The sequence below is a fragment of the Aphanomyces invadans genome (genome assembly GCF_000520115.1).
Source record: "Aphanomyces invadans strain NJM9701 unplaced genomic scaffold supercont1.8, whole genome shotgun sequence".
NCBI classification, from domain to species: Eukaryota; Oomycota; class Saprolegniomycetes; order Saprolegniales; family Verrucalvaceae; genus Aphanomyces; species Aphanomyces invadans.
The window spans coordinates 898,502-923,992 of record NW_008580153.1 but is presented as its reverse complement, the minus strand read 5'-3'; the positions used below and the strand labels follow the sequence as shown (position 1 = coordinate 923,992).

At 55.2% G+C, this 25,491-nt stretch overlaps 8 protein-coding genes across 10 annotated transcripts; 5 read left to right on the top strand and 3 right to left on the bottom strand.

Annotated features, from left to right (window-relative positions):
• The first annotated feature begins 105 nt into the window (after positions 1-105).
• On the top strand, positions 106-1,830 carry H310_05000 (hypothetical protein). Its single transcript, XM_008869596.1, has 5 exons — positions 106-202; positions 267-498; positions 551-1,508; positions 1,564-1,657; positions 1,717-1,830. Exons 1-5 carry the CDS (start codon positions 163-165, stop codon positions 1,785-1,787), a joined length of 1,395 nt encoding a protein of 464 aa, XP_008867818.1. The 5' UTR covers positions 106-162; the 3' UTR covers positions 1,788-1,830.
• Positions 1,831-2,037: 207 nt separating this feature from the next.
• On the bottom strand, positions 2,038-4,270 carry H310_04999 (hypothetical protein). Its single transcript, XM_008869595.1, has 12 exons — positions 4,007-4,270; positions 3,835-3,953; positions 3,558-3,782; positions 3,365-3,502; positions 3,224-3,314; positions 3,088-3,174; positions 2,762-3,015; positions 2,668-2,698; positions 2,513-2,613; positions 2,388-2,456; positions 2,203-2,331; positions 2,038-2,155 (listed from the first exon to the last, which is right to left on the bottom strand). Exons 1-12 carry the CDS (start codon positions 4,251-4,253, stop codon positions 2,060-2,062), a joined length of 1,587 nt encoding a protein of 528 aa, XP_008867817.1. The 5' UTR covers positions 4,254-4,270; the 3' UTR covers positions 2,038-2,059.
• A 20-nt stretch (positions 4,271-4,290) lies between these two features.
• On the bottom strand, positions 4,291-6,043 carry H310_04998. 2 transcript variants are annotated; one of them, XM_008869593.1, is made up of 6 exons: positions 5,904-6,043; positions 5,742-5,858; positions 5,554-5,691; positions 4,977-5,498; positions 4,700-4,929; positions 4,291-4,642 (listed from the first exon to the last, which is right to left on the bottom strand). In XM_008869593.1, the coding sequence occupies exons 1-6, from the start codon at positions 6,003-6,005 to the stop codon at positions 4,333-4,335; spliced, it is 1,419 nt and encodes a 472-aa protein (XP_008867815.1). In that variant the 5' UTR covers positions 6,006-6,043; the 3' UTR covers positions 4,291-4,332. The 2 variants fall into 2 exon arrangements, with proteins under 2 accessions (XP_008867815.1, XP_008867816.1); XM_008869594.1 differs by having other exon boundaries at positions 5,554-5,858.
• A 220-nt stretch (positions 6,044-6,263) lies between these two features.
• H310_04997 (hypothetical protein) lies at positions 6,264-7,945 on the top strand (the record flags this gene model as incomplete). The annotated part of the gene is made up of 5 exons (XM_008869592.1): positions 6,264-6,419; positions 6,475-6,588; positions 6,637-7,296; positions 7,349-7,578; positions 7,636-7,945. 5 exons carry the CDS (start codon positions 6,264-6,266, stop codon positions 7,943-7,945), a joined length of 1,470 nt encoding a protein of 489 aa, XP_008867814.1.
• Positions 7,946-8,577: 632 nt separating this feature from the next.
• On the top strand, positions 8,578-14,097 carry H310_04996 (hypothetical protein; the record flags this gene model as incomplete). Its single annotated transcript, XM_008869591.1, has 1 exon — positions 8,578-14,097. The coding sequence occupies one exon, from the start codon at positions 8,578-8,580 to the stop codon at positions 14,095-14,097; it is 5,520 nt and encodes a 1,839-aa protein (XP_008867813.1).
• A 1,064-nt stretch (positions 14,098-15,161) lies between these two features.
• Positions 15,162-15,974, top strand: H310_04995 (hypothetical protein; the record flags this gene model as incomplete). The annotated part of the gene is made up of 1 exon (XM_008869590.1): positions 15,162-15,974. The coding sequence occupies one exon, from the start codon at positions 15,162-15,164 to the stop codon at positions 15,972-15,974; it is 813 nt and encodes a 270-aa protein (XP_008867812.1).
• Positions 15,975-16,239: 265 nt separating this feature from the next.
• Positions 16,240-17,222, bottom strand: H310_04994 (hypothetical protein). The gene has a single exon (XM_008869589.1). The coding sequence runs from the start codon at positions 17,177-17,179 to the stop codon at positions 16,316-16,318; it is 864 nt and encodes a 287-aa protein (XP_008867811.1). The 5' UTR covers positions 17,180-17,222; the 3' UTR covers positions 16,240-16,315.
• Positions 17,223-17,685: 463 nt separating this feature from the next.
• On the top strand, positions 17,686-23,164 carry H310_04993. 2 transcript variants are annotated; one of them, XM_008869588.1, is made up of 9 exons: positions 17,686-18,559; positions 18,622-19,146; positions 19,259-19,503; positions 19,557-20,063; positions 20,117-20,479; positions 20,541-20,880; positions 20,943-21,335; positions 21,387-21,731; positions 21,787-23,164. In XM_008869588.1, exons 1-9 carry the CDS (start codon positions 18,499-18,501, stop codon positions 22,317-22,319), a joined length of 3,312 nt encoding a protein of 1,103 aa, XP_008867810.1. In that variant the 5' UTR covers positions 17,686-18,498; the 3' UTR covers positions 22,320-23,164. The 2 variants fall into 2 exon arrangements, with proteins under 2 accessions (XP_008867810.1, XP_008867809.1); XM_008869587.1 differs by having other exon boundaries at positions 17,686-19,146.
• Positions 23,165-25,491: the final 2,327 nt, after the last annotated feature.

Below are 25,491 nucleotides of genomic sequence, written 5' to 3'. Positions count from 1 at the left end.
AATACAGTTGAAACGGACCAATCGGCGTCTAGTATTTTCCAGGGCGGTCCAATCAAACGTAAGGAAACTGCCCATGATTCCTCGTGGTTGGCACATAATTGGTCAGGAGGCACTCCCGGACGCAAGTGCCACCACGCTTTCCACTTCGCCTCGGTGATCATCATGGCTGGCGACAAGGCGGCATCACAACAAGTGTCGACAGGTACGATTTCCTGCGACCGGTCTATATACAGAGTCGTCTTACGAGCAGGCTGTGTGGTGTCCAGTCGAACTCGCGCTGAACGACCAATTGTTCGGCAGCAAGGGCAAAGGGTATGCCGCGTTGAAGCGACCACTCACCGACGACAACGCAGTCCATCGCCAAGCTGCGTGGATAGATGAAGATGACGAGCACGTGACAGTCGATTTGGAAGATTCGTCCCGCCTGCGGAAGCTGCGCAAATCCGACGACGAAACCCAAGTCCAGGGTGATGTGTTCCAACAACGCCTCAAGAAACAGTGCGTACTTCCACAGCTTTGTGATGTATCTCAACTGCTTCCATGTATATAGATTTGAATCGGGCCGATCGGTTGCGTCCTGGGCCGACTTTGGTGCGATTGACGCCAAGAAACGCGCAGGTCGTCGCAGCGACGGCGAGGACGATGACGAGGAAGAGTTCGACCTCTTTGCCACGTCGGGGTCGCTCATGGAGAGGTCGCACGATGTGTTGCTTCCAGGGACGCTGGAAGTGGGCCGTGTGAAGGATGCCAACCAGCACGGACAGTCGAACGCGGTGATCCAGTCGGTGCAGTTTCATCCGAATGGGCAGCTCTTGCTAACGGCCGGGCTTGACAAAACATTGCGACTCTTCCAAATAGACGGCAGTACGAACGCCAAGGTCGAGAGCATCTTCCTCAAGGACATGCCAATCTCGTGCGCCAAGTTCACCGCAGATGGCAAGCGCATCGTGATGTCGGGCCCACGCACGTTTATCCACACGTATGACATGGAGTCCGGATCTGTTCAGCGCATCCCTCGCATCGGAAACCGAAAGGAACGCAAATGGGACTCATTCGCTGTGTCCCGCAGCCACGCCGCGTTTCTCGGGAACGACGGCATCATTGCCCTCTTGTCCTCGGCATCTTACGAGTGGATGGGCAACATCAAAATGAACGGGTCTGTGCGATCGGCGACGTTCTGCGACGACAACAACTACCTCTTGACCACCGGGAGCGATGGCGACGTGTACAAGTGGGACATGCGCACTCGTCGCTGCATCTACCGCGTGGGCGACGAAGGCAGTCTCGGAAGCGGTGCGATTGCCGCCAAAGGCAAGTACGTTGCCGTCGGCGCTGACTCGGGCGTTGTAAATGTGTACGATATCAACACGCTATCTGCCACTGCGACACACCCCAAGCCCGCCAAGACGTTCCTGAACTTGACGACGTCGATCGACCAGTTGTTGTTCAACCCCGACGGACAGATCCTCGCCATGTCGTCGAAAGAAACCAAGGACGCGCTCAAGATGGTACGACGTATTGCCCACTACACGAGACTCGTCATGACTGTGCATGATCGCATAGGTGCATGTGCCGTCCATGACGGTGTTTGCCAACTGGCCGACAGCCAAGACGCCTCTGCAATATGTCACGAGCATGGACTTCAGCCCGAGCGGAGGTGCGTCCTGCGCCTCGCAGTCTTTGCATGATCGTGGCTAACTTGTCGGCATAACGCAGGGTACTTTGCACTGGGGAACGCGCGAGGCCGTGTCCTGCTGTATCGATTGAACCATTACGCGTCAACTTAATCTAAATGCGAGACTGTACAAACTTGTCGTCGGCATCCTGGCGAAAATGAAGTCGTCACATGCTTGGACACTTGGATGGTTCTAGTTGTGCTGGACGAGTCGGTGAGCTTTGCGCAGAATCGCGTTGACCCCGCCACCACCACCCAGGCGAGCGTCTACGTCGTCGAGAAAAGCCGTGCATCACTGCAGTATGGTTCTGTGCTCAGCCAGTACCTCGCTGATGTAGCTTTGCGTTGACGTCGTCGATGGCTTGGTCGATGGTCGCCAGCACTTCAGAGTCCGTCGTGAAATACGCGCGTTGTTGGGTCGAGCATACCTCCGGAGGTCACGCGATCGACGCCGTCATGTCGCTTCCGACGTTGCCGCATCTGGAACCCCATCGCGTTAGTCGTGGCGAGGCAATGACGGTGACTACCTTGTGGATACAATTGGGGCGAGCCGCGTGGACGTCCGTCATGACGTCCATGTCATTGTGGGATGTGAGGGGATGGTTGAGTTGGTACCGCAGCGACGTCATGGCAGTCTTGAGCTTGTGCTGTTGGACCTGCAGGAAGAGCCTCTCAATTCGTCTTGGACGTTGCTATCGAAACATGAACGGACCTCTGTCGTCGGCGCCAGGGACCGGGCCAAAAAATATGACGGCACTTCGTTCTCCATGTGTCGGTGGTCCTGTCATGGTGTTTGGAATGGTCTGGAAAACCTCCCTCGCCGACGAGCGCATGTACCTTGACGTGCGGGAACTTGTCTTGTCGGAGTACGGGGGTGGATGACTGGCCATCAAGACTGGTCATGAATGTGGCATCAGGGCCAACTGGCGTCGACATATCTACAGACGTTGCAGACATTGGCCATGTCGAGTCGAGCATGGTGCCCCCCCCACCTGATGGTTTCGTGTCGGGCATTTCCTTCTTCTACAATAGAAACCGCCCATCACACGTCGCCAACACTGGACTATGCTGCTGGCTCAGACGAACCTCTAGACGTGGAAAAATGGTCGTTTGCTGCTGGTCCATCGGGCTAAACAGCATGCGCTGGGCTCTTGCTTTGAACTCGAACGACGTCGGGAGGGCCGCCTGCGCCACGCGCGCGATCTGCACGTTCTTGTACGTGGACTTTTTCTTCTTCGTTTCGGGGTATGCCACGACAATGTTGAGCTCGACGTCGCGAACGATGTCGATGTGGGCGTCCGTCATGTCTGGCACGGGGTTGTACACGAGCTTGGTCTTGTCTGCGCGCACACAACCAACGGGTGGATTATGTTGATCGAGTGACAGGATGGAGAGGTCAGTTGGCCACGTGCCTTGCGTCTGCACTGCTGCATGAGCGAGGGGATTGCCGTAAATCACCAGTTGTTGTAGCGCGCGCAACTTCACCAGAGGCAGGATGTCTGGTCACCACGTTGGCCTGAGCATGGACAACACGCAATGGCTGCCTACCGCACTCCCGTGTGACTTTGTTGTGCGCCAGGTTGAGGTAAGCGAGGTTGGCAAAGCCTGTATTTTGCTTCTCCTGAAGGCAAAGCGCGCTCTATCGCCCGGACGTGAGCTGCAAGCGGACTCATGAAAGGAAGCACCAACCTCAGGGAACTCGACGAGCTTATTGTGACACAGATTGAGGTTCTTCAAGCGGGGGGTCACGGCGAGCAACGTAAACACACCCGTGCCCTGGATGTTGTTTCGCTCGAGCGACAACGTTTCGAGGCGTACGAACCGGTCCTATGCGCGCCGCCCGCGATCAACCGTCGCAGCCACGAGAGCGACGGCGTGGTACCATGATTGGAGGCAATGTTGTGATGGAATTGTTTGATAAATACAGCTCCCGCAGTTTGGGCAGCTTTGCCAGCTCTTCCACGTCGGAGCTGGTGAGACAGTTGAAGGACAGGTTGAGCCACTCGAGACCGTCGAATCCCGTCAGATTTTGAATGCGGTGCACAGCGTTGCATTGAAAGTCGAGTTCCTTGAGGGCCGGCAGCGTTCCCAGCGGCTCGAACGGTGCCTGTGCACGATGGCGAGTCACCCACGTGCCACACTTGCACAAATTGCCTCACCTGGTTGTCGCTCATGTCGAGAAACACGAGATTGCTGAAGAAGAGCAAGTCGTCCACGACAACGGAGCGAATGTTCAGTCCGTTTACGTCGGCCCGAGTCGCTTCCTCGGGGAACTCCACTACCCCAATCCACTCGATTAGGCAAGTAGCAGTAGATGTGGCTTCGATGTACCTCGGCATGTATCGAGCAAAAGAAATCCATCCAGTGCAACTGCTTTGACCATGTCGTCGCCGCTGTTGTGATGCGCATTGTTCACCTGCTCAGGCTCCACCATGGCCTTGCCGACCTGCGGGAACAACACAGTGCGATCATCTCCCGCAACCCGCACCGCCCTGGTCTCGGGGATTATGGCTCCTTTTCGTCCAGACGAGTCGCCTCCGCCGTCATCCACTTGCGGCATGATCCTTGGTGTCCGCATGGCCGCCCCACCGAAACACCTCTCCTAACGACGGTTTCACATGTAACGCCACCAACCACATCATATTACTAGACAAAATCTACTCTTCGCTGCGAATCTTGGCTGCGGTCGCGACGGCCGCCCACTCAATTCGCTGCAAAATCATCACAAACACTGCCAAGGACACGGCCGCGCCCATCGTCAGGCCTTCCCACAACCCAATAACGTCGTTCCGCAAGTGCAACCCCAACGCAGCGGCCGATGGGAGCCCGACGCAAAACACGGAGACGAAGGTGATGAGCGCACCAGCGCCAGGACGGCCCATGCCGCGGAACACGCCTTGGGCATTCGTGTTGATTGAGTTGAGTACATGCAGGGGTAAAATGAACAGCAGGGCCTTGCTGGCACTCCTACGTGTTGTTCTCGTTGAGCCCCGTGACTTTGTGATCAAGCTCGGCGAGACGTACTGGACGACATCGGACTCGCCGAAGAAGGCAGACGCCAATAGATGCCGCGTGGTCCAAATGCACGTGGCAGTAAACACCAAGCAGACGGCGACCAGCGCGAACGAGAGGCGCATGATTGTTTTCGCATGATGAGGCCGGTTCGCTCCGAGAAGGTTGCCGACACGCACCATAGATGCAGTCGAAATTCCGAGATACACGACGTACATCATGGACAGTACGTGGCAGAGGATCTGGAAGTACAAGATCATGGAAGGGCCTTTCGTCGAGGTGGCAGTACCGTGTTGACGCGAGTTTGAACGTACGCATGGGGCAGGTGGGCCGCGAGATAGGAAAGCAGCCAGAGCGAACCGAATTCGACCCAGCACATGAGCATACCAGGGAGCCCAAACCGGAAGAACTCCATCAAGTGCGTGCCTGCAAGCGACGGCTGCCATTGCAACTGCCACGACTTGTACGTGGGCTCAAATTGAAAATAGATCAACGTGGCGGCAACCAACGACACGTTCGAAATGCTGCGTCCGACGGCTGCGCCATATACTCCCCACGACGTGTGGTGGGTCAAGTAGTACCCCACACTCACGTGCACCCCGTTAGCTGCCATCGAAATCATCGCCATCCCATCAACGGCACTGTGCGCTTGCAGCATCTTGCGCAAGATCTCGAAGACGAAGAAGAACGGAAGTCCAAACGACGACAGGATGGTGAACGTCGCCGCTTTAGAAGACGTTGCAGGATTGTGACCCATCAAAGTGAACACCATGTCTGAGTGCCACGTCACCGCAATGATTGGGATCATGGCCTACAAGCGTTGTGTGCATCAGGTCGTTGGCAAAGTCAAAAAGGACTCCCAGTACCAGTAAAGTGCCCAACACCGCTGCGTGTAAGTATGCATTGAACTGCTTCGTGTGCTTGGCGCCGTACGCTTGAGCACACAATATGCCCACGGCAGAGCAAAGACCCATGCCGATGGAGGTTGACGTCATGTTGAGGAACTACATCATACGTACGGTGTGGGAAGTTGATCGCAAATCGTGCCTGGTACCGAAGTGGAAAGTGCCGCAGCGTTCATGTTCATGTCTGCTTCTGCGGCGCCATGGAGCTGGCCGACCAAGTAGATGTTTGTCACGCCGGGCAAGTAGTCCATGAGGTGCAAGAACATCTACATGAACTCCACATCAGTCCAACACGCTGTGCCTGCATGTACCAGTGGGGCAGCCAAGCGGAGGTGATGAAGCATCTCGTCCACGGCATTTATTTCATCGTCTGCGTCCGGGGTCCCGGCGCAGAGCGGCTCATACGTCCGCATCAAGCAGCTACGAGAACTGCCCACCAGGTCGCTCGCTGTTGTGGAATGATAGCACGTTGCAGGGGCTGGCCGGCTTTATATTCCCATTGGCTGATTTCTACTTTAACCTGTTTAACGTACCTGGTAAAGTTCTGTTGGCAGTTACGCAGCTACACCTTCAATATTATTTGTTGCAGGGATTTGCAGTTACATCACCCGTGTAAATAAATTATCGCTGGAATGGCCTACGTCAACAGTACATTCATCAGCGACACCTCCATGGCAGACAACCGTCCCGTGAATGGCCGAGGCGAGGAGAGTCTCCCTCTGGTCCATCAAAGCAATGCAAAGGAAGTCGAGCGAGTGGCACCGATTGAAGAAGTCGGATCTTTAGCTGACGAAGTCAAAGTTGTGATGCGACTCGTCATTCCAGTGGTAGGAACGAAAAATCGCACAACGCAGGCGATAGATATCACCATACATGTGCTAGGTGTTCACACTACTCAACGAGTATGTTCCAGCAGTCACAAATATCGCACTGGTTGGACACTTGGTGTCACCCGAGACAAAGGAGCATGTCGCTGCGACTGCAATCTCGTCGATGGTACAATCCTTCCACTTGCTTCTCGGCTTCCACTTCGTCCGTTCGTAGTTGTTCAATATCACGTCAATGTCCGTGGGTCTTGGTCTCGCCACAGCTATGGATACACTATGCACGCAAGCCCTTGGTGCCGGCAATCCGAAAAAGCTTGGGTCGTACTTGCAAGGCGGACTCTTGGCAATGGCGATGGCCCTTGTGCCAGTGTTTGTGATCAACTGGTACTCTGGCTGGATTTTTGAAAGCCTCCATCAAGACGCAGCGATTTCAGCGATGGCTGGGACGTTCACTCGATACTCCACCATGGGGCTTCCCTTCCTGTGCGTGTACGAACTCGTCAAACGGTTACTTCAAGCCCACCACATAACATGGCCAACTGCAGTCGTGGCCGTGCTCGGCAATGTGATCCACATTGGCGTGGGGTACTACCTCGTCAACTTCACCTCGTACGGCTTTGTCGGCGCTGCCGTCGGCCGTAGCGTCGCCTATGTATGCCTTCCCTTCCTTGTCCTGCCCTACTTTTGGTGGCACCCTGTTCACGAAGACTGGACGATCCAGTGGTCCTTTCGTGACGCTTGGACGGCGATGCCGGCATTTCTCGAGTTTGGCGTGCCGGGGATGGTCGCAATGGTTGCCGAGTGGGGGGCGTTTGAAATGCTCACGCTGCTTTCGGGCCTCATGCCGGACCACACGATCGTGCTGGGTGTCAACTCTGTACGTTTACAAATCCGCTTGCCATCGTCATGTCCGTTCCTTTGTCATGTAGATCCTCATGACCATCATCTCCCTCGTGTACATGTTGTTCTGGGGCGTTTCGACCGCCGCGTGCATGCGAGTGGGGTTCTTTTTGGGAGGGAACCAACCGGCCAAGGCCAAACAAGTGGCTGTTTTGTGCTATTCGATCACATTCGGGTGCTGTCTTTGCACCGCAGCGCTCCTTGTGCTCACGCGAGACTGCCTTCCAAAGCTTTTTGTCGACGAAATCGACGTTGTTAGGTGAGGACATGACTCGCCTCGTCAATGGTTTGCGTGATGGATGATCTATCGTGCTAGACGCTCGGTGACGGCACTCTTATTTGTCATTCCGTGCCACATGATCGACTCAATGAACTGCGTCACGACCGGCGTGCTTCGAGCCATGGGCAAACAACAAATTGGCGTGGTCGTGCTCACGACCGCTTACTACGCAGTTGGAATTCCTTTTGCAGCTCTCTGCGGCTTGTACTTTGGTTGGAGTGTTGAAGGGCTGTGGATGGGGTTTACATGCGGCACCACCGTCGCCTTTGTCACGTACGCAGTACAGCTACGCGCGATCAATTGGACCCAACAAGCCCATGAAGCGGCTGCTCGGTCGTTGGAATAATAGGCATGACAGGTTCGTGTGGAGCTCGACACACCCAGCGATATGCAGCAGGAAATGTTAACGTTCTGTTTCGCTCTATCACATGGAAACCTTCCGCGAGGGGGGCAGCACTCATGCAACACTCCTTCTGCCAAGCCCACTTGCAACATGTATACCAACATCTCGTGCCATGCGAGTTTGACTGGACGTAGCTGTCTGCGACGAGGGTATTGCCAGACGTGGTCAACTTGTCGGTGATCGTTCGAGGTCGGCCAGTCGTGGCAAGTGTGAAAAGTAGTCGGAGCCACCACATCGTACCCACTTTACCCGTTCCAGTTGGACGGAAACAAGGATGTTTGGCGGTATGCACGCGGGGTTCTACTTGTCGCGTTGTTCGCGTTTCAACTCGTTGATCGCACACCTTCCCACGTAATTCAGGCTGGCGTAGCTGTCGCGCATTTGGCTCAAGATCCATGCACAACGCCTCTGCAAGTCACATGCATTGCGAGTCTCCCATTGTTGCCCACGATTTGCCTGCAAAATGCATGCGTCGTGGTGGCAGTTTCACACTTTGTTCACAGAGTAACGGTCGTCACCGCTGCCTCTCTCCAGGCAGCCCCCGAGCGATGGCAAACAGTAGCCATGGACGAGTGATGGACATCCCGACTCTTGGCCAGTACACCCGACGCAAGTCGCATGAAGGGCCAAGATCGAATATCTGGGCCACCGCCGCGGGCCTCTTGTACCTCGTCCTGACAGCAGCAACATCCGTGGGCTTTCTCTACCTCGCGAGACCCACGCTCGAAAACGACATGTTCTGGCGGGACTTTTCCACGTTGGGGGCCCAAGTGTACTTGTTGAATGCCGTGAATCGCGAAGTGGGGTACGGACGTCGTAGCAGTGGCGTGGACTTCATCGGCCCCGTCAATTGGGCGTCCATTCAGCAACGCTACGACCCGACAGCATCGGTGGAAGTCAAACCGACAGCACCGCGCCTCGTCGCACTGGCCGATCCGACCATGCACACAATTGAGGCTGCAATCGTCGCACTCCAGTCCCTCGACGCATTCTACTCGTTGTTTTTGCTAAGCCAATTCTGCTGGGTTGACTTTGAAAAGCGATGGGAACTTGCCCACACGTCGGCTCGTGCGAAACGGTGCCTCGATCAACCTTTCTATCACAAGAACGCTGCCGCGTACCTTGAGTCCATGCTGCGGAATGTCGCGTGGGAGTCATTTATCCAGACGTGGGCGTCATACTTCAACAGCGGCATTGTACCGTACGTCAACTCGACAGCGGACGGACCTGCGTGGTTTCGCCGCACCGCGAACGCGTTTCAGGACGTGCCGACAGAAGCCGCGTTCTGGCGCTCTTACGGACTCGACCATCACCGCATCAACTGGGGCAACAGATACCAAGCGGCCATGACCGACACCGTCGTGATCGAAAACGCTCTCGGGCTGACTCAGTCGCTGACACTCAGTCGCATTCCTGTCACCGCTCGCGGGAATCTATGGACGTCCAACACGCTCTATTGGGCATTTGTCAATGACTTGTGGTACGCTAGCTCGCAAGGCAAATCCAGCGCCGTGCGGCAAGCCCCCAACTACGTTGGCAAGTTGAACCCGACCATTCACGAAAACTTCTTTTCTCAAACCCCCATGACGGCCTTTCTCCACCATTTCGTTGGTCCCGTCCTATCCATCGACGCTGCTCTCGTAGCGCCACCGTCCTCGTTGATGCAGCTCGTGGCCGAATTCGAGCATGCTCTCGTTGTCTTGTTGTCCAAACACGATGACGCTTCCAACGCCTTCCACACAATACCCATCGAAGCGCTGGATCCCGTACCGACGTCCTGGCACCCAAATCAACTCGGCCATGCCACGTATTTCGGTGGCAGCCCCCTTTGTATTTTCAATGGCGGCACGCCGTTTGTGCAGCCCCAGTTCTCGTTCGACGATTCGTGCTCCAGTGAAGTACCATCCACCCTTCGGGCTGCTCCCGCCTCGTTGGTCTTTTCCATCGCATGTCTTGGCGTAACAGGGCCTTCCATTTCCATCTCAGAGTCATGTGCGGCATGTAACTCGACGTTCGGCCGCTGCAAGGCGTCCATGGCTTCTGCCGTGCAGTGGACTTCCGTGTATGCCTCTCTCCTGCCCGACATGAACTCCCTCATCCGAGCTGCCATGGCCGACATCGTCGCTCAGGAAATCACGCTGGTCCAGTTCGCTGCTGTTGAAGGTGACAACGTCATGCTCCAGCATCCCATTCTAGCCAACCAGACGTCCCACTTCGACTTGTTCGGCTGGACCATGTTGATGGAGTGGGCGCAAGGTTACCGCGAATGCGTGAAGTTCCATGGAGACACCAACTCGCACACGATGCTGTCCGAGCGCGTCATGGTGATGGACATGCGACCTTCGCCGCTCGAGGTGCCTGCGTTTTCGTGCGTCTATCTGTGGTACATCGGAGTCTCTACGTCGGCCGTGATCGTCGGCCTGGTCGTCGTTGCGTTGGTGTACGTGGGTATCGAACGGCTGCACCATACGCTTCAGTGGCGACACCTCTTTGTCTTCAACCGCGTTGCCGGACCCGTGTGGATCGGCCGACCGATGCTGCTCATCCGCGCTCTGATCGCCCTCATAGTACTGAGCACTGCTCCGCTCGACTTTGTCGGAAACGGCGGCAGTCGTTTTGAGCTGCGACCGCGCCACTGGGTGAGCTCGTGGATCATCGCTGGGGAGGCTACGTGGCTCACATACGTCGCCAGCGACATTCTCCTCGTTCTTGCCAATCCAGAGGCATCGAAATGGAGCGCCCCCATGAGTTCCACGATGGTTTGGGTTTTCACGTTTGCCATCGACGTTGCTTCCCCAGTGACCCTTCGTTCCAAGTTGGGACGCCATTGCACCCGCGTCAACGTCGACCAGGAAGTGACATGTGTCAGTGGCGTGATCGCCATCGGGGACGTCCGCCGGTTGTACGGAATTCTGTGTGTCAATGCAGCCTGCCTTGTGACGTGTTATCTCGGTGTGGCGCTAGTTTTGCGCTGCCGCAAACAGACCACTCCTATGGTGTCCAGCATTGGGATCGACGTCGGCGGCAAGTCGGACCGGAATGTTCCGTACAGCATATACGCGAGCGGAGCGACATTCTTGAGCTGTACGTTTGCATCGACATGGACGGTGAGCTCGCCCATCGCGGTCCTGTGCGGTCTCCTTCCGTTCACGTTTCAAGGCCGCGGCTACGTCTTTGATATCAAGCTGTGGACCGTGTTCAACGCTGTCGATACCGCTCAAGCCCAGGAGGACGTGACGCTATTTCGATCTTTCTACGTCCTGCGTCGAGCCTCGACCGTCGCGGCGATAGACAAGGAACAGGGGTGGACGGATTCGCAAGGGAAAAGGCCGAGAGCAACAACTGGAGCCTCTACGGCTCGGTCGCAGCTCCTCCTGGCCGTCGGCATCATCTACGTGGTTGCGTCGCTGATGGGGTCGTACTCGTACTTGATTGTGGCGAAAGGTCGCCTCTCGAATGACTTTTGGTGGGAGCATTTCAACTCGTCTGGCACGCACACGTTTCTGGCGAATTGGTTCAATCAGCAGCTCCTGTACATGACGAACCAAGTCCAGATCGATGGCATTCCCCTGCACGACCCCAAGTTTAGCGTCATGGGGACGTTTGGCAGCGGCAAGGAAGAGGTCTCGAGCAGCATCCTATACCCTCGCCTCGTGATGGGAATCGAAGCGGGCGGCGCGCTTGCAGTCGCGATCGACGGCTTACGGCGTACTAACCCGTGTCTCGTGCCTTGGATCGCGACCCAACACTGCTGGCTCGACTTTGAAAAGAGATGGGAGATGGCCACGTCGGCGGCTCGCCAAAATCGATGCGTTGAATCGATGGCGACGAATGGCGCAGTGTACGTCGAGTCTTTCCTTCGCAACACGGCATGGGAATCGTTCTCGACGTGTTGGGGGGCTGCCTTCTACACGTCCATCGGACAAGATCTGTTGATGGACGTGTCTGGAAGGACATGGTTCAGGTCGATTCAGACCAGCCCGTCCACATCCATCGTCGAGGAAGTCAGCGTGTGGCGGCGGCACGGACTCGACTCGTTCCAAACGCAGTGGCAAAACTTCAAAACCATCGGACTCGTCGATATGTTCAATGTGCAAAACTCGTTCGGGTTGACGTTTCCCTTGTCGTTGAAGGCGTCCAACGGGTCCTTTCGCTTATCGGCCCAGACATCGCTCAAAATGCACTGGACGTGGGCTGGGGACTTGACTGCGACGATCTCGCCATCGTCATCTCTCGTCAACTGCAGCCTGTTGCGGTCGAGCTCTCGGTTTGCGTTTGCCAACACAACCATGGAGCAGGCCCTTCTCACCAACGCCTCGTTTCTCCAAGCGCCGTTGAGCAAAGCCTATCAAATCTTTCATGACGCGATCGGTCCGTTTGGGTCCGTGGATCTGTACCACGTGCCGATTCCGCCATCGCTTGCTCTGCTCAACAAGGTCGTGATCGAAATGGCGTCGGCAGTTCTCGCTGTTGCTTCGAACGAGACCACCACGGAAGCATCTTTTCCAGCCCAAATCGCGCTGGCAAAGGTGCCGTCCATGACGCAGCTAGCGGCAGTGCCTCCAGAGTGGAATGCAACCGTGTATCGAAGTCAGGGTGGGAACATTCTTTGCAACGACAGCCCTGGTACCGGCATCGACATGGGCGCCGTCCTCGCTGCCTTTACAGGAATTGACTCGACGTGCAATTCTGCGATTGGAGATCGAATTTACCTGTCGAAACTCCAACAAGCGTTTGCGCTGACCGGCGCTGGACTTGTGTCGGGCTATGCCGAAGGTGTGAAGAAGGGTGAACGTGACGACGACTTGTCGTTGCAACTCGTCCGCCCGTTTTGCTCGGTGGAGAAGGTCGCACCAGCAATGTGCGCCACCTCCTTTGCCGGGATCCTCCGGTGGACTGCAGTGTACACTGCCCTCCACTCGATGGACGCACTCACGTCCGACGCGCTTGACGACTTGTACCGGCTGAACATTGAAATCATGCAATACGGGCGCAACGTCATGACAAATGCCATGTCGATGCTCCGACGGCCTATCTTCAAGCGTTCCGTCAACGATCCGTACGCACTGGCCTCGTGGGGGCTCATGTCCGAGTGGGTCCAAGGGTGTCGAGAAGTATTCTCTGTGCAAGGCGACGTGGGGTCCATCACCCTCGTGACTGCTCGTTCTGTTCCAGCCACTTCCATGATGAATCCGATGGAAGTCCCCGTGAACGTCGCGCTGTATGTTCGTACCATTTGCTTGTACATCACCGGGGTTCTGTTCACAGTGATGTCGCTCGTCATGGCGCTGGCCGTTCGGTGTCGATTTCGTGTCGAAGGGGCCAACTTTTTCAAGCTGAACCGTGTCGCTGGCATCGCGTGGATCGGACGGCCGCTGCTGTTGCTACGGGGCATGTCTGCTCTCTGCCTTCTCTCAACTGGGTCCCTCCAACTCGTTGGTCTCGGCGGGATGACCACGCTCGTCTCGAGCACGCCTCCATGGTACACCGTCGTCCTCGCGTCTGGAGAGGTCGGATGGGTTGTCTACGTTATCAATGACCTCACGACGCCGTACACAAAGCATCTCACGCCCCATTTTACCAACTTCGTCGGGTTGGCGTCGTGGGCTGCCGCTGCCGTCATCAGTCTCGTACGTCCCGTCTCGCCGTCGGCGACCCTTCACAGAGACTGCTCGGTCGTACAGATAGACATGCAGCTTGTCTGTGTCTGCGGCACGGTGTATATTGGGGACGTGTCCCGCTTCACAACGTTGGTCGGTATCGCTGTCGGCCTGTCGGTCGCAGGCGTGCTCGCCACGCGAGTTCACCATCGTGGTCAACGGCGCACACCCAAGTCGCTTGGAAAACCATCGCATTTGTTGCCCGCTGGAGCCAATTACTTGTTTATGCGCCACGATTGGATGCACCACAACACGTTCTTCATCGACTTGGCGTCGGCCGCCGCGGCGGGACTTCTCGTTGTGCAATATCAATCACATCACTACGTCCTCGACATCAAGACCTGGCGGACACTTGTCGTGCCAACCTGCCACGATGGATTGGCAAATCACCCAAATGGCCCTAGTCTGCGCTATGCCCTTCCATTAGTCAAGTAGAGTCTACCATGCCCCATGAAGGAGACGGTTCATTTTGCTGGATTTTGCGATGGAATGCGGCACGTATCCAAGCGCGAGCCACGAGTTTGACCGCTTCGCTAACGCATCATGTGACCATGTGCTCGGTTGTCCATTACTATGGAGCTTAGAGTCGGAAGGCTCGAGGTGTGATCGGTCCATTGAGCGATTGACAAGGAGTACCATTCATTCGATTCCAGACACGGACATGCTGGACGCCCTGCACACGTACCAGCCTGCCATCCTCGCGACACCAATGCACGAAGTAGCGAGGTCTCCCAGCATTGACTCGTAGCACGAGACTGGAAAGGTTTCCCACCACCCGACGCCTTACGGCTTCGCTGCAAACGTCGACGCACACCTATGCTCGCTGTTTTTGGTTTGGGAACGACGTTAACCATAGCTACAGCCTCTGCAAGGCTGATACAATTCCAATCTGTCATGTCGGAGCAGTTTTACCCCCGAGGGCTACAAATACATCCCATTTGCAGCCGACGGGTGTCAAGTACTTGTTTTTGCGTAGGAGTAGATGTACCACAACATGTACCAGATTGACATTGCGTTGGCCGCTGCGGCAGGGCTGCTTGTCGTTCAATATAAAGCTCATTACTACTTCCTCGACACCAAAACGCGGCGAACACTGGTTGTACCAGCGCACCATGACGAGTTGGAAACGCAACTACAATGGATGTCCGCTTTGTATCACATTGTCCCATAGCTCAAGTGGCGACCATACCTCGAAGCTAGCCACTCCCCAGTTAAACCATGCGTGGAAATATACATGCGCTGATCACCCTGTATCCTTGGCATGGTGCTTGGGCTCGGATCCAAGCCATTTCACGGGATCGCGCTCGCTTGTTCAAGAGTACTGTAGTGGTGCCAAGCAGGTTCCCAGCGGTTTATCCGTAAGAACTTTTTCGAACGGTGGGACGTTCCGGATATGAGGCCAGATAATTCTTGCACATGCCTGACTTTCATGTGATTGGCCAATCGTCAAGACCAACATCTTGTTGGAAAAGCCGCGCTGCCGCCACACCACAACGTCCATGGTCTCACTGGCGCTGGTGAAGCGGCGAATATGGCTCTTCACGGTGCTGAGTGTGGCCTTCTTCATCTCGTGCCTCGTGCCGCTCCTGTTGGACTCGATCCACCCAGTGCAGGCAACCACATACTACTGCGACTCGACCCAAGTCCAAACGATGAGGCTCGAGTTGGCTAGGTGGTCGTGGGGTGCCTCCTGTGCGTCGGCAAACGCGTTCATCGACGCATTGCTCCCCATCGTGGTTGATGTAAAGAACCGCCCAGTGAAACCTCCCACGAGCGCCAGTCTCAATGCGTTTTGCACGGCCGAGTGCACCAGCGCCATTCGGAACCTCACAGCGTATCCATTTCAGCCCTGCGACACAGTGTTGGACGGCATCACCCGGTCCATTGGGTCGATTCCTCCACGACTATGCCCTAATGGATCTTCAGTCGTAACAGTACCTCCTGCGCCGACGACGTCTGACCGTGCCGGTAAGTACTGCGACTATGCAAGATTGGATTTCGCTTTTGGTCCTAAGGGCCAAGTGCCGCTACGTGGGTCTTCCGATCCATGCACCCAAGCTGCGGCCAAAGTCTTCTTCCCCGACATTACTGGGGACGGAATTCCATTCTTCCCTGTGACTCTCGATGCAGTTGATGCACTTTGCGCCAAGTGCCCCGACACCGTCAATATGCTTCGGAACGCCACGATGCCTCCATGCGACACCATCATCAACAACAAAACCATAAGCTTCGCCAACATCACGGCGCGGATGTGCCTCGTATTTGACATCACAGCCACCAACCAGACCATAACGAATCGATCAGCCACTTAATTCTATTTGAACAATTAAGTTCAACGTAAAGTACTTCAAAATGACGTCGCCCGCTGTTCGTTTGCAGCCTCAAGCATTTCCACTGGCCCTTCCAGCGCCGCCACATCCCAACCAACCTCTCGTATGGGCCATTCCTGTCGTCGCAGCACCATCAAACTGTCGCATGGCATGAGCTCTGCGCCATGCCAACTTAGGTCGTTCTGAAACAGGCACAAGGCACCATCGGAGCTTAAGTGTTCTGGGCAAAACACCCAACAACGATACATGTTCCGTTCGATCTGTCGAAGGTTCATTTGATCAAAACTAAAGCCACCGATACGAATAAAAGCGGCAGCATCTAATTATTCTCCCTTGTAGACGGGTTTTCGCTTTTCCTGGAACGCTTTGAGACCTTCAAGGCGGTCTTTTGTCGGGATCACTTGCGCATAGCACGCACGTTCAATAGCCATACCGCTTGCGAGGTCCACTTCCATGCCCTTCGTGATCGCTTCCTTGGCACATCGGACACCAATCGGGCCATTGGGCAGGATTTCTTTCGCCAATTCGAACGCTTTGTCCAGGGCAGTATTCGCCTCGACGGCGTAATCCACGAGACCAATGCGCTCAGCAGTCACGCTGTCAATCTTTCGGGCTGTAAAGATGAGTTCCTTTGCCTTGGAGAGTCCGACAAGGCGAGGGAGGCGTTGAGTACCCCCAGCACCAGGTAAGATGGCCAAGCCCGTTTCCGGTGTCCCCAACAGCGCCTTGGAGCCAGCAATGCGAAAGTCGCATGCAAGAGCCATTTCAAGACCACCTCCAAGGGCGGCACCTTCAATAGCAGCAATAGTTGGCATGGGAAGCTGTTCCAATTCGGTGAAGGCGGAACGAAGGCCAAACACAGTGGCGGCGGCCTCCTCAGGCGTCATCTTGATGCGCTCCTTCAGGTCGGCGCCGGCGCAAAAGACTCGGTCGACGGTACTTTGGAGCACGACCACGCGCACCTTCGTGTCGAACCGGACCGAGTCCATGGCTTCGCGCATTTCACGCATCATTTGCTTTCCCAACGCATTGCGAGCAGCAGGACGCGACATCGTCAAGAGGGCCACACCCTCCAAGTCTCCAGTCAATCGCTCAACGAGAAACTCTTTCGTAGTCGATGGGGTGGCAGCAGTGGAGAAGCGGAGGCCAGTGACCAGGGCCGAGGAACGAACGACGGCGCGCAGCATGTGAGACACGATTTGAAGTGAGCTTTGGACAATTGGCAGGTAGGTTCCCACGGCAAATTAGCCAATATCCACTTGCCAATTTTATCCGGATGCAAGAGTATAATGTGACTTAATCCAGCGACAAAAAGTGGTGAGGTTGCAGATGTAGAGGGTATTTATTAGCTGGATGGACTTCCGTTGGAACTCTGGAACCCGACGAGGTGCTGGATATGGCCGCCAACACGCAAAGCAAAATACTCGTGCCACTGCGCCAGCATAGTCCGTCTGTGGCTGTACTGTACGTAGTCAGGCCCACAGCTGCAAAAGGAATGACCGCTTGTAGATAAGCAGTTGTGAATGCCCATGGGACAAACTACATTCGTAGTTTATCGTAGTTGGGAGATTGGGATAATCCTGCAACGCAATTGAAGTTGAAGAACGTGGCAAAATTGATAAACTATATCTTGAAATTTGTATGGAACCAGCACTGAACGAATTGGAGAAGATCGAACAGTTTCAATCTTCCTACGCGGGGAAACAGAACCAGCGAGCGCCGCCGATGGAGAAAGGACTGCTCGTGTATGTGAACGGAGACCGTGTCTTGGTCAAAGATGTCGAGCCCGAAGAAACTCTCCTGGATTTCCTACGTATCAAGCAGCGGTTGACCGGGACGAAGCTGGGTTGCGGGGAAGGGGGGTGTGGCGCGTGCAGTGTCATCGTGTCTCGAGTGGACCCTACGACGCAGGAAGTTACGAACAAAGCCGTGAATTCATGCCTTACTCCGGTGTGTGCGATCGAGGGATGTGCCGTCACGACAGTGGAAGGCCTGCGGAAGGAGGACAAGACGCTTCATCCCGTACAAAAAGCAATCGCCGAGCACCATGGTTCCCAGTGTGGTTTTTGCACGCCGGGCATTGTCATGGCCTTGACAGCTATTGTTCAGGACGATGCTGTCACAATGGACGGTATTGAACATCAACTGGATGGAAATCTCTGTCGGTGCACGGGGTACCGTCCAATCTTGGACGCCGCGAGATCATTTGGAAGCGACGCGTTGACATTGAAATGCGGGTCATCCGCATGCGATCAGCACTGCATGACAGGCGACATTGAGGACATTCTATCCGTGAACATTGTCTCGTGTAGCGCCAAGAAGATTCGAGCGGAAGCAGTCAAGCACATGTCGGCACGTGATTTCAAGCTTCCCCAATTTCCTGAGGAACTTCGCATGCACGCGCTTAGAATGGCGACTACACCTACCACCATTGATGGAACGACGCACACTTGGCACCGTCCTACGTCATTATTGCAGCTCCTACACCTGAAAACTATACACCCGGATGCCAAGTTATCGGTCGGCCACTCAGAGATTGGGATCGAAGTCAAGTTCAAGCGCTTCAGGTACCCGCAATTGATCGCTGTAGGCCACGTGCCCGAGCTGAACGTTTTGAGTCTTTTTCAAGACGCGTCATTTCACGGAATCGAAGTCGGCGCTGCGGTGCCTCTGGTGCGGCTCGATCAGTTTTGCAAAATGCATGTGGTTAAGACCAACGTCGCCATCGCTCCACATCATAAACGGACGTTTGCAGCAATTCGTCGAATGCTCAAGTGGTTTGCGAGTGTCCAGATCCGCAACGTGGCATCCTTGGGTGGGAACCTTGCGACGGCCAGTCCGATTGGCGACATGAATCCGCTCTTGACGGCCATGGGGGCCAAGGTCGAGTTGGCGTTAGAAAACGAAAACTCAGTATCGCGGCGCATTGTCCCCCTGAAGGAATTCTTTGTCAGCTACCGGCGCGTCGCCCTGGCGCCAACTGAAGTGATCGTCCGAGTGCTCATCCCCTTGGCGAAAGAGCACGAGTTCATCTTCCCGTTCAAGCAAGCTAGGCGCCGCGAGGACGACATCAGCATCGTCACGGCAGGCATGCGGGTAAACCTGGTCCCGGGGGACAAGGACTGGCACGTTGACGACATTTCCCTTGTTTATGGTACGCACCGTTGTTTGAAGAAGAACTTTACTTCTGCCACGTATGGCTTGGCCATTCGAACTAGATACGTGTTAATGGCTAACTGGGGTTTGTTGTTTCGTGCTTGATATAGGTGGTATGGCGGCAACAATCAAAGTGCCTGAAGCAACGCAGCAAGCCTTGCGAACGGCGAAGACTTGGAACCTGACGAATGTCAAGGCAGCATGCAATGTCCTCGCGGTCGAACTGGCCCTGCCGGTCACAGTGCCTGGAGGCATGTCAGCGTATCGGACAACGCTAAGTGTGTCATTTCTGTACAAATTTTACCTTGAAGTGGTGGAAGCGCTGGGTCGTGCGAACCCACAGGACGCCCTTTGGGTACAGCTTCCCATGACCACCATCCTGCTGATTCTAACGTGGTGGTGATTTAGCTATCGTTGGACGATCGGGAACGGTCAGGTGCTCAATCGTACATGACAGTGCACCGTCCGCCTTCATCTGGATTGCAGCGATTTGGTATTGAGAAGGGAGGGTTAATGACGTCCAAGCTGGAGCCATCTGGGTCCGGCACAGCCGTCCGCGCACCTGTGGGTCATCCGCTCATGCACCGGTCTGCGTATGGCCAGGTATCGGGGGAAGCAAAGTACGTGGACGACATGGACGACGTAAACCATGTCCTCCATGGAGCGCTCGTGCTGTCGACTGTGCCACACGGAGACATCGTGCGCATCGATGCGTCAAAAGCACTGAAGATGCCGGGCGTCGTAGCTTTCCTGGATGCGTCCGTCTTCAATCTGGACACGTTCGGACACAATGAATTGGGTCCAGTCATCCACGACGAAGAATGCTTTGCGTCGAATCGAGTGGTCACGGTGGGCCAGCCGCTCGGGATTGTACTGGCTGCAACGCATCAGCAGGCGACAGCGGCTGCCGATGTGGTTCGTTTGCTATGGAACATGGACATGACGATGACAGCTGTGGTATGCCATAGGGCGTTCATGTCGAATACAACACCCTGCCGTCGCTCGTTTCAATTGACGAAGCCATTTCTGCCCAGTCGTTCCACACGAAGGGCCACACCCTCGTCCGCGGGAACGTTGAGGCTGCGTTCGCTGCGAGTGATGTGGTCGTGGAAGGACAAATTTACATTGGTGGCCAAGAACACTTTTACCTCGAGACAAACGTTAGCTACTGCATCCCGATGGAAGACGGCGCGATGCACGTCACTAGCTCAACGCAGGCTGTCGCAAAGACTCAAGCGTGCGTCGCGCAGTGTCTTGGAATTCCTGCGCACAAAGTCGTAGCATGTGTCAAGCGAATGGGCGGCGGGTTTGGAGGCAAGGAAACGCGTTCCGTAGGTGACTGTTGCGATTGCGAATCGGCGGCCAGGACGATATAAATGTTCTCTCGTGTAGGTGTTTGTAGCATGTGCTGCGGCGGTGGCAGCTAAGGCGTTGAAGCGACCTGTGCGATTGCTGGTCGAGCGCAGCGTGGACATGCTAACGTCTGGAACGCGGCATCCATACTTTGCCAAATACAAAGCTGGGGCAACAAAGGATGGCAAGTTGCTCGCGTATGATGTCGAGTTGTTCAACAACGCGGGGTACTCGCTGGACTTGTCTGAGGCCGTGATGGACCGAGCGCTGTTTCATTGTGAAAACGCGTACTTTGTGCCGAACGTGCGCGCCGTCGGTAAATGCTGCAAGACAAATCTTCCTACGAATACGGCGTTTCGAGGGTTTGGCGCCCCCCAAGGTACACTTATCCCTTCATTGCTAGTGGACGCTGTGGCGATGATTGAAGTGCACATACCGCAGGTATGATGGTGGGGGAGACCATGATCGAGCACCTGGCAAGCACCCTCCAGATGCAGGCCAAGGATGTCCGAGAAATTAACTTGTACAAGGCCAACATGCGAACGCACTTCGGTCAAGTGCTGACGGACTTTCACTTGGACGCTTTGTGGGCAAGAGCCCTTCGGGAAAGTCGCTACGACGAGCGATTGGCAAAAGTCGAAACATTCAATCGGCAAAACAAGTGGAAGAAACAAGGGCTGTCGATTCTCCCCTCCAAGTTTGGCATTAGCTTTACCAACAAGTTTATGAACCAAGGCGGGTCCCTCGTTCACGTGTATTCGGACGGCAGCGTCTTGGTATCACATGGAGGCACGGAAATGGGCCAAGGACTCCACACTAAAGTCATTCAGATCGGTACGCGTTTGACTGGTTCTATCCGCGAAACTCATCGTAGTTTTTGTATAGTCGCCAAAGCATTTGGTATTTCGTGCGACGACGTGACCATCCACGACACTTCCACCGACAAAGTGGCAAACTCACAACCATCCGCGGCGTCCATGAGCACCGATTTGTACGGGATGGCGACGCTAGACGCCTGTGAGCAGATCCTCGAGCGGTTGAAACCTGTCGTGGCCAAGCTTGGTCCCAATGCCACGTTTGCACAAGTCACGCGTGCTGCGTACTTTGACCGGATTTGCCTATCTGCCCATGGGTTTTTCATTGTTCCAGGTGAAAATTGCGGCTACGACTGGTCCAAGTCTGTTGACGAGAACAGCGCAACTGGTCAGGCTTTCAATTACTTTACCACCGGTAGGACCCTCCATTCATCAAGACTTTTGTGAATCCAAACGATGCTTGGTCGCAGGGGTCTGCGTCACTCAAGTGGAGCTCGATGTCCTCACGGGCGACACGCACATGCAAACGGTGGACATTTACATGGACATTGGGGCGTCGATCAATCCAGCGATCGATATTGGGCAGATCGAAGGCGCGTTCATCCAGGGCTTTGGACTCTTTTGTATGGAGCAGCACGTGTGGGGAGACGCCAATCATCCTTGGATTCCCCGCGGCGCGTTTTTCACGCGTGGCCCTGGCACGTACAAAATCCCTGCTTTCAACGACGTCCCGCTGCAGTTTAACGTGTGGCTTGAGCCCAATATGAAGAACAAGCTCGCGGTGCACTCGTCCAAGGCGATCGGAGAGCCCCCGCTTTTCCTAGGCGCCACAGCCTACTTCGCCATCAAGGCGGCCATCGATGCAGCCCGCCTCGAGCATATTGGGGAGGACGGTGGTCGATCGTTCCAGATGCTACCGTCGCCGCTGACGCCTGAACGAGCCCGCCTTGCTGTGCAGGACGCTTTGTGTGTGACGACTCCCATACCTTATGGATGCTATTGAGTCCATTCGATACCAACAGGGTGGCGTCGAGAATGTGCGACAAAGACAGTTGATATCCATTCTTGATGTGAGATTGCTGATGCCAACTATTTGGAATGGGACTCGAATTGAGCCCCGCTGTCCTGCGTGTTGTGGCGACAGAACTGCTCCAAATCAGCGGCAGACGAGGACAACGATTGTCTCGCCTTCGTCGGTCGCGGCAATCTCGCGGAAAAATTCACCCCGTTTGAGCCAGCGCTGATGAGCGAGGAGCCCCATCTCGACGTCGGCGCCGACTTGCTTGAAATCGCTTCATAAATTCGGGTGTCTTCATGCTCCTAGATTCATGCCAGGTGCTGATGGAGTTCCGTCTCGGTCGAGCTGCGTGGACGGCGTTTTATTCAACCACTGGAGCATGTCCTGCTGTCGTATTACCCAGTGGCAGTAAAACTTTTCCAGGTGAAACCAGGTTGACCCGACCGCCGCTTTCGGCTTCGCGAATCGATCACAACACCTTTCAAGACGGACGCGAACGGAGAGACTCGATCAGGATCGACGTAATCTGGTACACATGGGTCGGCGTGATCACCGGGCCGTCCACGTACGACGCCAAGTTCAATGAGGCTATGGAGGTGGCGCGTCGAGCCACGAGCATTCGGGATCGCATGGCAGACGAGATCATGAACGAGTGCCTCTCGTGTCGCGCAATCGAGGGGCGTTCCTAAACCTGTGCACCCCTGGCGTGCACCAAAGCTAGGGAGGGTTGTCCAGGATGAGCGCAAGCGTGTCTTTGGACAACAGCGTTTCGTTCATTCACGTTGGATTGCGATGGGAGAGGTCGTGGTTGCATGCAGAAGGTACGAGGGAAACACACTCGCCGCTCGACGGGGTAGTTGAGAAGTGATGGCAGGAGGTAGTAGGACGACTGGGCGGTCGCGAGCTACGACAAGGCGCCGTGGAAGGACCCCGCGGCAAGGAACTAGCCCAGCGACACGTGGAAGGACCAGAATACGACGTAGAGGCGCTGGTGCGGCCAAGGAATCATCGTGTTGGAAGCACGATGAGCATGACGACCCGCGTGAGAATCTTCTCGTGCTGTCGTTGCCGACAGCACGACTTCATGGAACGGAGGTATCCAAGGCTTGCCGTTCGGTCCCCGTACCGTGTTGAGACGCGCGGGACAAGGAGGGACCGAAGAATCGCGTCGGGTTATACGACCAGGTAGAGGTAGACTACTGACGAACACATGGGCAGCGGGATGTAGGGAAACCGCGCCAGCCACACGATGGAAGGGGAGGACGTCGTCGAACGGAAAGCAACGGTCGTTTGTGTTGCTTGACGATCTCAACGACGGACCGTCTCGGAGAGAACAAGGAACATGGTAGCCATTGAACACTTTGGTCCATGCCGCGCATCAGACTCCACCCTACGGCAGAGTCGACGGGAGACTGGCTTTCCTGATGTCTTGGTACAAGTAGACTGCGAGGTGCACGGCCCCCACCACGGGCGCTGTCGGTTGCGTAGGAACTACGCTTGATAGACGCTTTCTCCGTCATGACAATTTGAAGGAAGTGGGAGTTTCGAGAGTTGGACCTTGGTACATTTCAAGTCCGTCACGACTGACGACATGATACACTTTCAAAGGCAGAAATGAGCGAAGTCATTGTACCTCTTGTGCGCCGCTTATGCAAGCAAGATCTTTGCGAGAGAATCGCAGTCTGTGCCAACACGTATTCAAGCACAAGGGAGCGTGAGCCACGTGGGCCAGAGTGGGTTTACAAGAGATATTCGCGGACATGGACATGGCGCGAAGGAGGTCGGCGACCTCTCTTTTCAGCGTCCATGGAGTTAAGAAAGGTTGCAGCTCCTCGTCTCGGCCGGGTCCGTTTCCATGGCAGCAATCAGGAGAAGCGACGCGCACCGAGTACTCTCCATGGTCGCGTCGGGGAGGTCCACGGCAAACGAGTCGGCGCCTGCGGTTCACCTGTGCCAAAGGCCTGCTCTTCGTCCTCGACGGTGTCGTTGAACGCCGTGTTGTCGGCGCCGTCTTCAAGAATGAGAAATCGGCAGCTCTTAGCAACGAGGTCCTTGACATAAACCTCGTCATGCGGACGCCGGCTGTGAGTACTGCGATAGTGGCAACTTGCCGAACTCTGTGCGCTTGTAGAATTGCCGACATGAAGTCGCTAACTTGGGGCACGACGTGACGAGCGACCTCTGGTTCATGCAGCACACGCCCCACTGAGGGCGTGCTTGTCTGTGGTTATGCGCTGTTTGTAGCTGCATGCATTTCGACACCTCCATGGGGCCTGTGGTTTCCATTTCTCCGGGGATTGACACAAACGGTTATAAAGGGCAGCGGCGTTTGATTGGTCAGTTACGTTTCACGAAACTAGGCAGGGCCTGCACAGAAGATTTGGATAGACATTATCAATCCATGGCTGGCTGCTCACGATTTCTTGCGATCGATTCGAACGATCACCACTCCAGCTGCAGATATCCATTGACCAGAGCAATCGCAATCCACCACGAACGTTTATTCTCAACACCTTCTTAATCCTGAGGAGAGATCGCAGACGTCCCTGCTCCCATGCATCAATGGCCCGCCCTTGGAACCTGCACCTACAACTCCACCTAGTATGTGAGAGAAATCTTTGCCATCGAAACAACAGGTGTGCATGTGACCGCATATGACTTCAACAAGTACTACACCATTGCCCGTTCAATGTGGCCAGCAATCAATGTGGTTTCGAAGTTTTAACTTCTTCGAACGTCGAAGTATATCTGGAATCTATTTCATGCAAAGTGGTTTAGTTAATCTGCAATCAATGTGGCACCTGTAAATTGTAATTCGATCAAAACATGTATTGATAAAGGTTTGCTTTTGGCGGGCGCGCCAAACTCACACGACAAAATTACCCACACACAATCAAAAGATACCAACAGAAGCCGAGAAAACTCGTGTCTTGACAGCATTCCATGACCGAAAAGATTGGAAAGCAGTGGCCGCTCACAATGGTGTCCCTTTGACGACAGCTCGACGTGTGATTCACAACAACCGTGCCAGTCGACTCAGCCGGGGTGGAGCGCACCTGTCACAGACCAAGATGACCCCATAGATCTCCTTACGTCTGGAAGAGTACATCGACGAATGCTGTCAGTATACTCTAAGCAGGACAGGCTATATGTAGAA

Coding starts and splice junctions, on each gene's coding strand:
- H310_05000 (XM_008869596.1), top strand. CDS start 163: ATGGCTGGCGACAAGGCGGCATCACAACAAGTGTCGACAG. Junction 203..266: donor ATCACAACAAGTGTCGACAG/GTACGATTTCCT, acceptor TGTGGTGTCCAG/TCGAACTCGCGCTGAACGAC. Junction 1,658..1,716: donor GGACTTCAGCCCGAGCGGAG/GTGCGTCCTGCG, acceptor GGCATAACGCAG/GGTACTTTGCACTGGGGAAC.
- H310_04999 (XM_008869595.1), bottom strand. CDS start 4,253: ATGCGGACACCAAGGATCATGCCGCAAGTGGATGACGGCGGAGGCGAC. Junction 3,503..3,557: donor CAACATTGCCTCCAATCATG/GTACCACGCCGT, acceptor CGGCGCGCATAG/GACCGGTTCGTACGCCTCGA. Junction 2,699..2,761: donor CCATTTTTCCACGTCTAGAG/GTTCGTCTGAGC, acceptor TTTCTATTGTAG/AAGAAGGAAATGCCCGACAC.
- H310_04998 (XM_008869593.1), bottom strand. CDS start 6,005: ATGCGGACGTATGAGCCGCTCTGCGCCGGGACCCCGGACGCAGACGAT. Junction 5,859..5,903: donor TCCGCTTGGCTGCCCCACTG/GTACATGCAGGC, acceptor GAGTTCATGTAG/ATGTTCTTGCACCTCATGGA. Junction 4,930..4,976: donor TTCAAACTCGCGTCAACACG/GTACTGCCACCT, acceptor TTGTACTTCCAG/ATCCTCTGCCACGTACTGTC.
- H310_04994 (XM_008869589.1), bottom strand. CDS start 17,179: ATGCTGCGCGCCGTCGTTCGTTCCTCGGCCCTGGTCACTGGCCTCCGC.
- H310_04993 (XM_008869587.1), top strand. CDS start 17,718: ATGGAGAAAGGACTGCTCGTGTATGTGAACGGAGACCGTGTCTTGGTC. Junction 19,504..19,556: donor ACCCACAGGACGCCCTTTGG/GTACAGCTTCCC, acceptor GTGGTGATTTAG/CTATCGTTGGACGATCGGGA. Junction 21,732..21,786: donor TTTCAATTACTTTACCACCG/GTAGGACCCTCC, acceptor GCTTGGTCGCAG/GGGTCTGCGTCACTCAAGTG.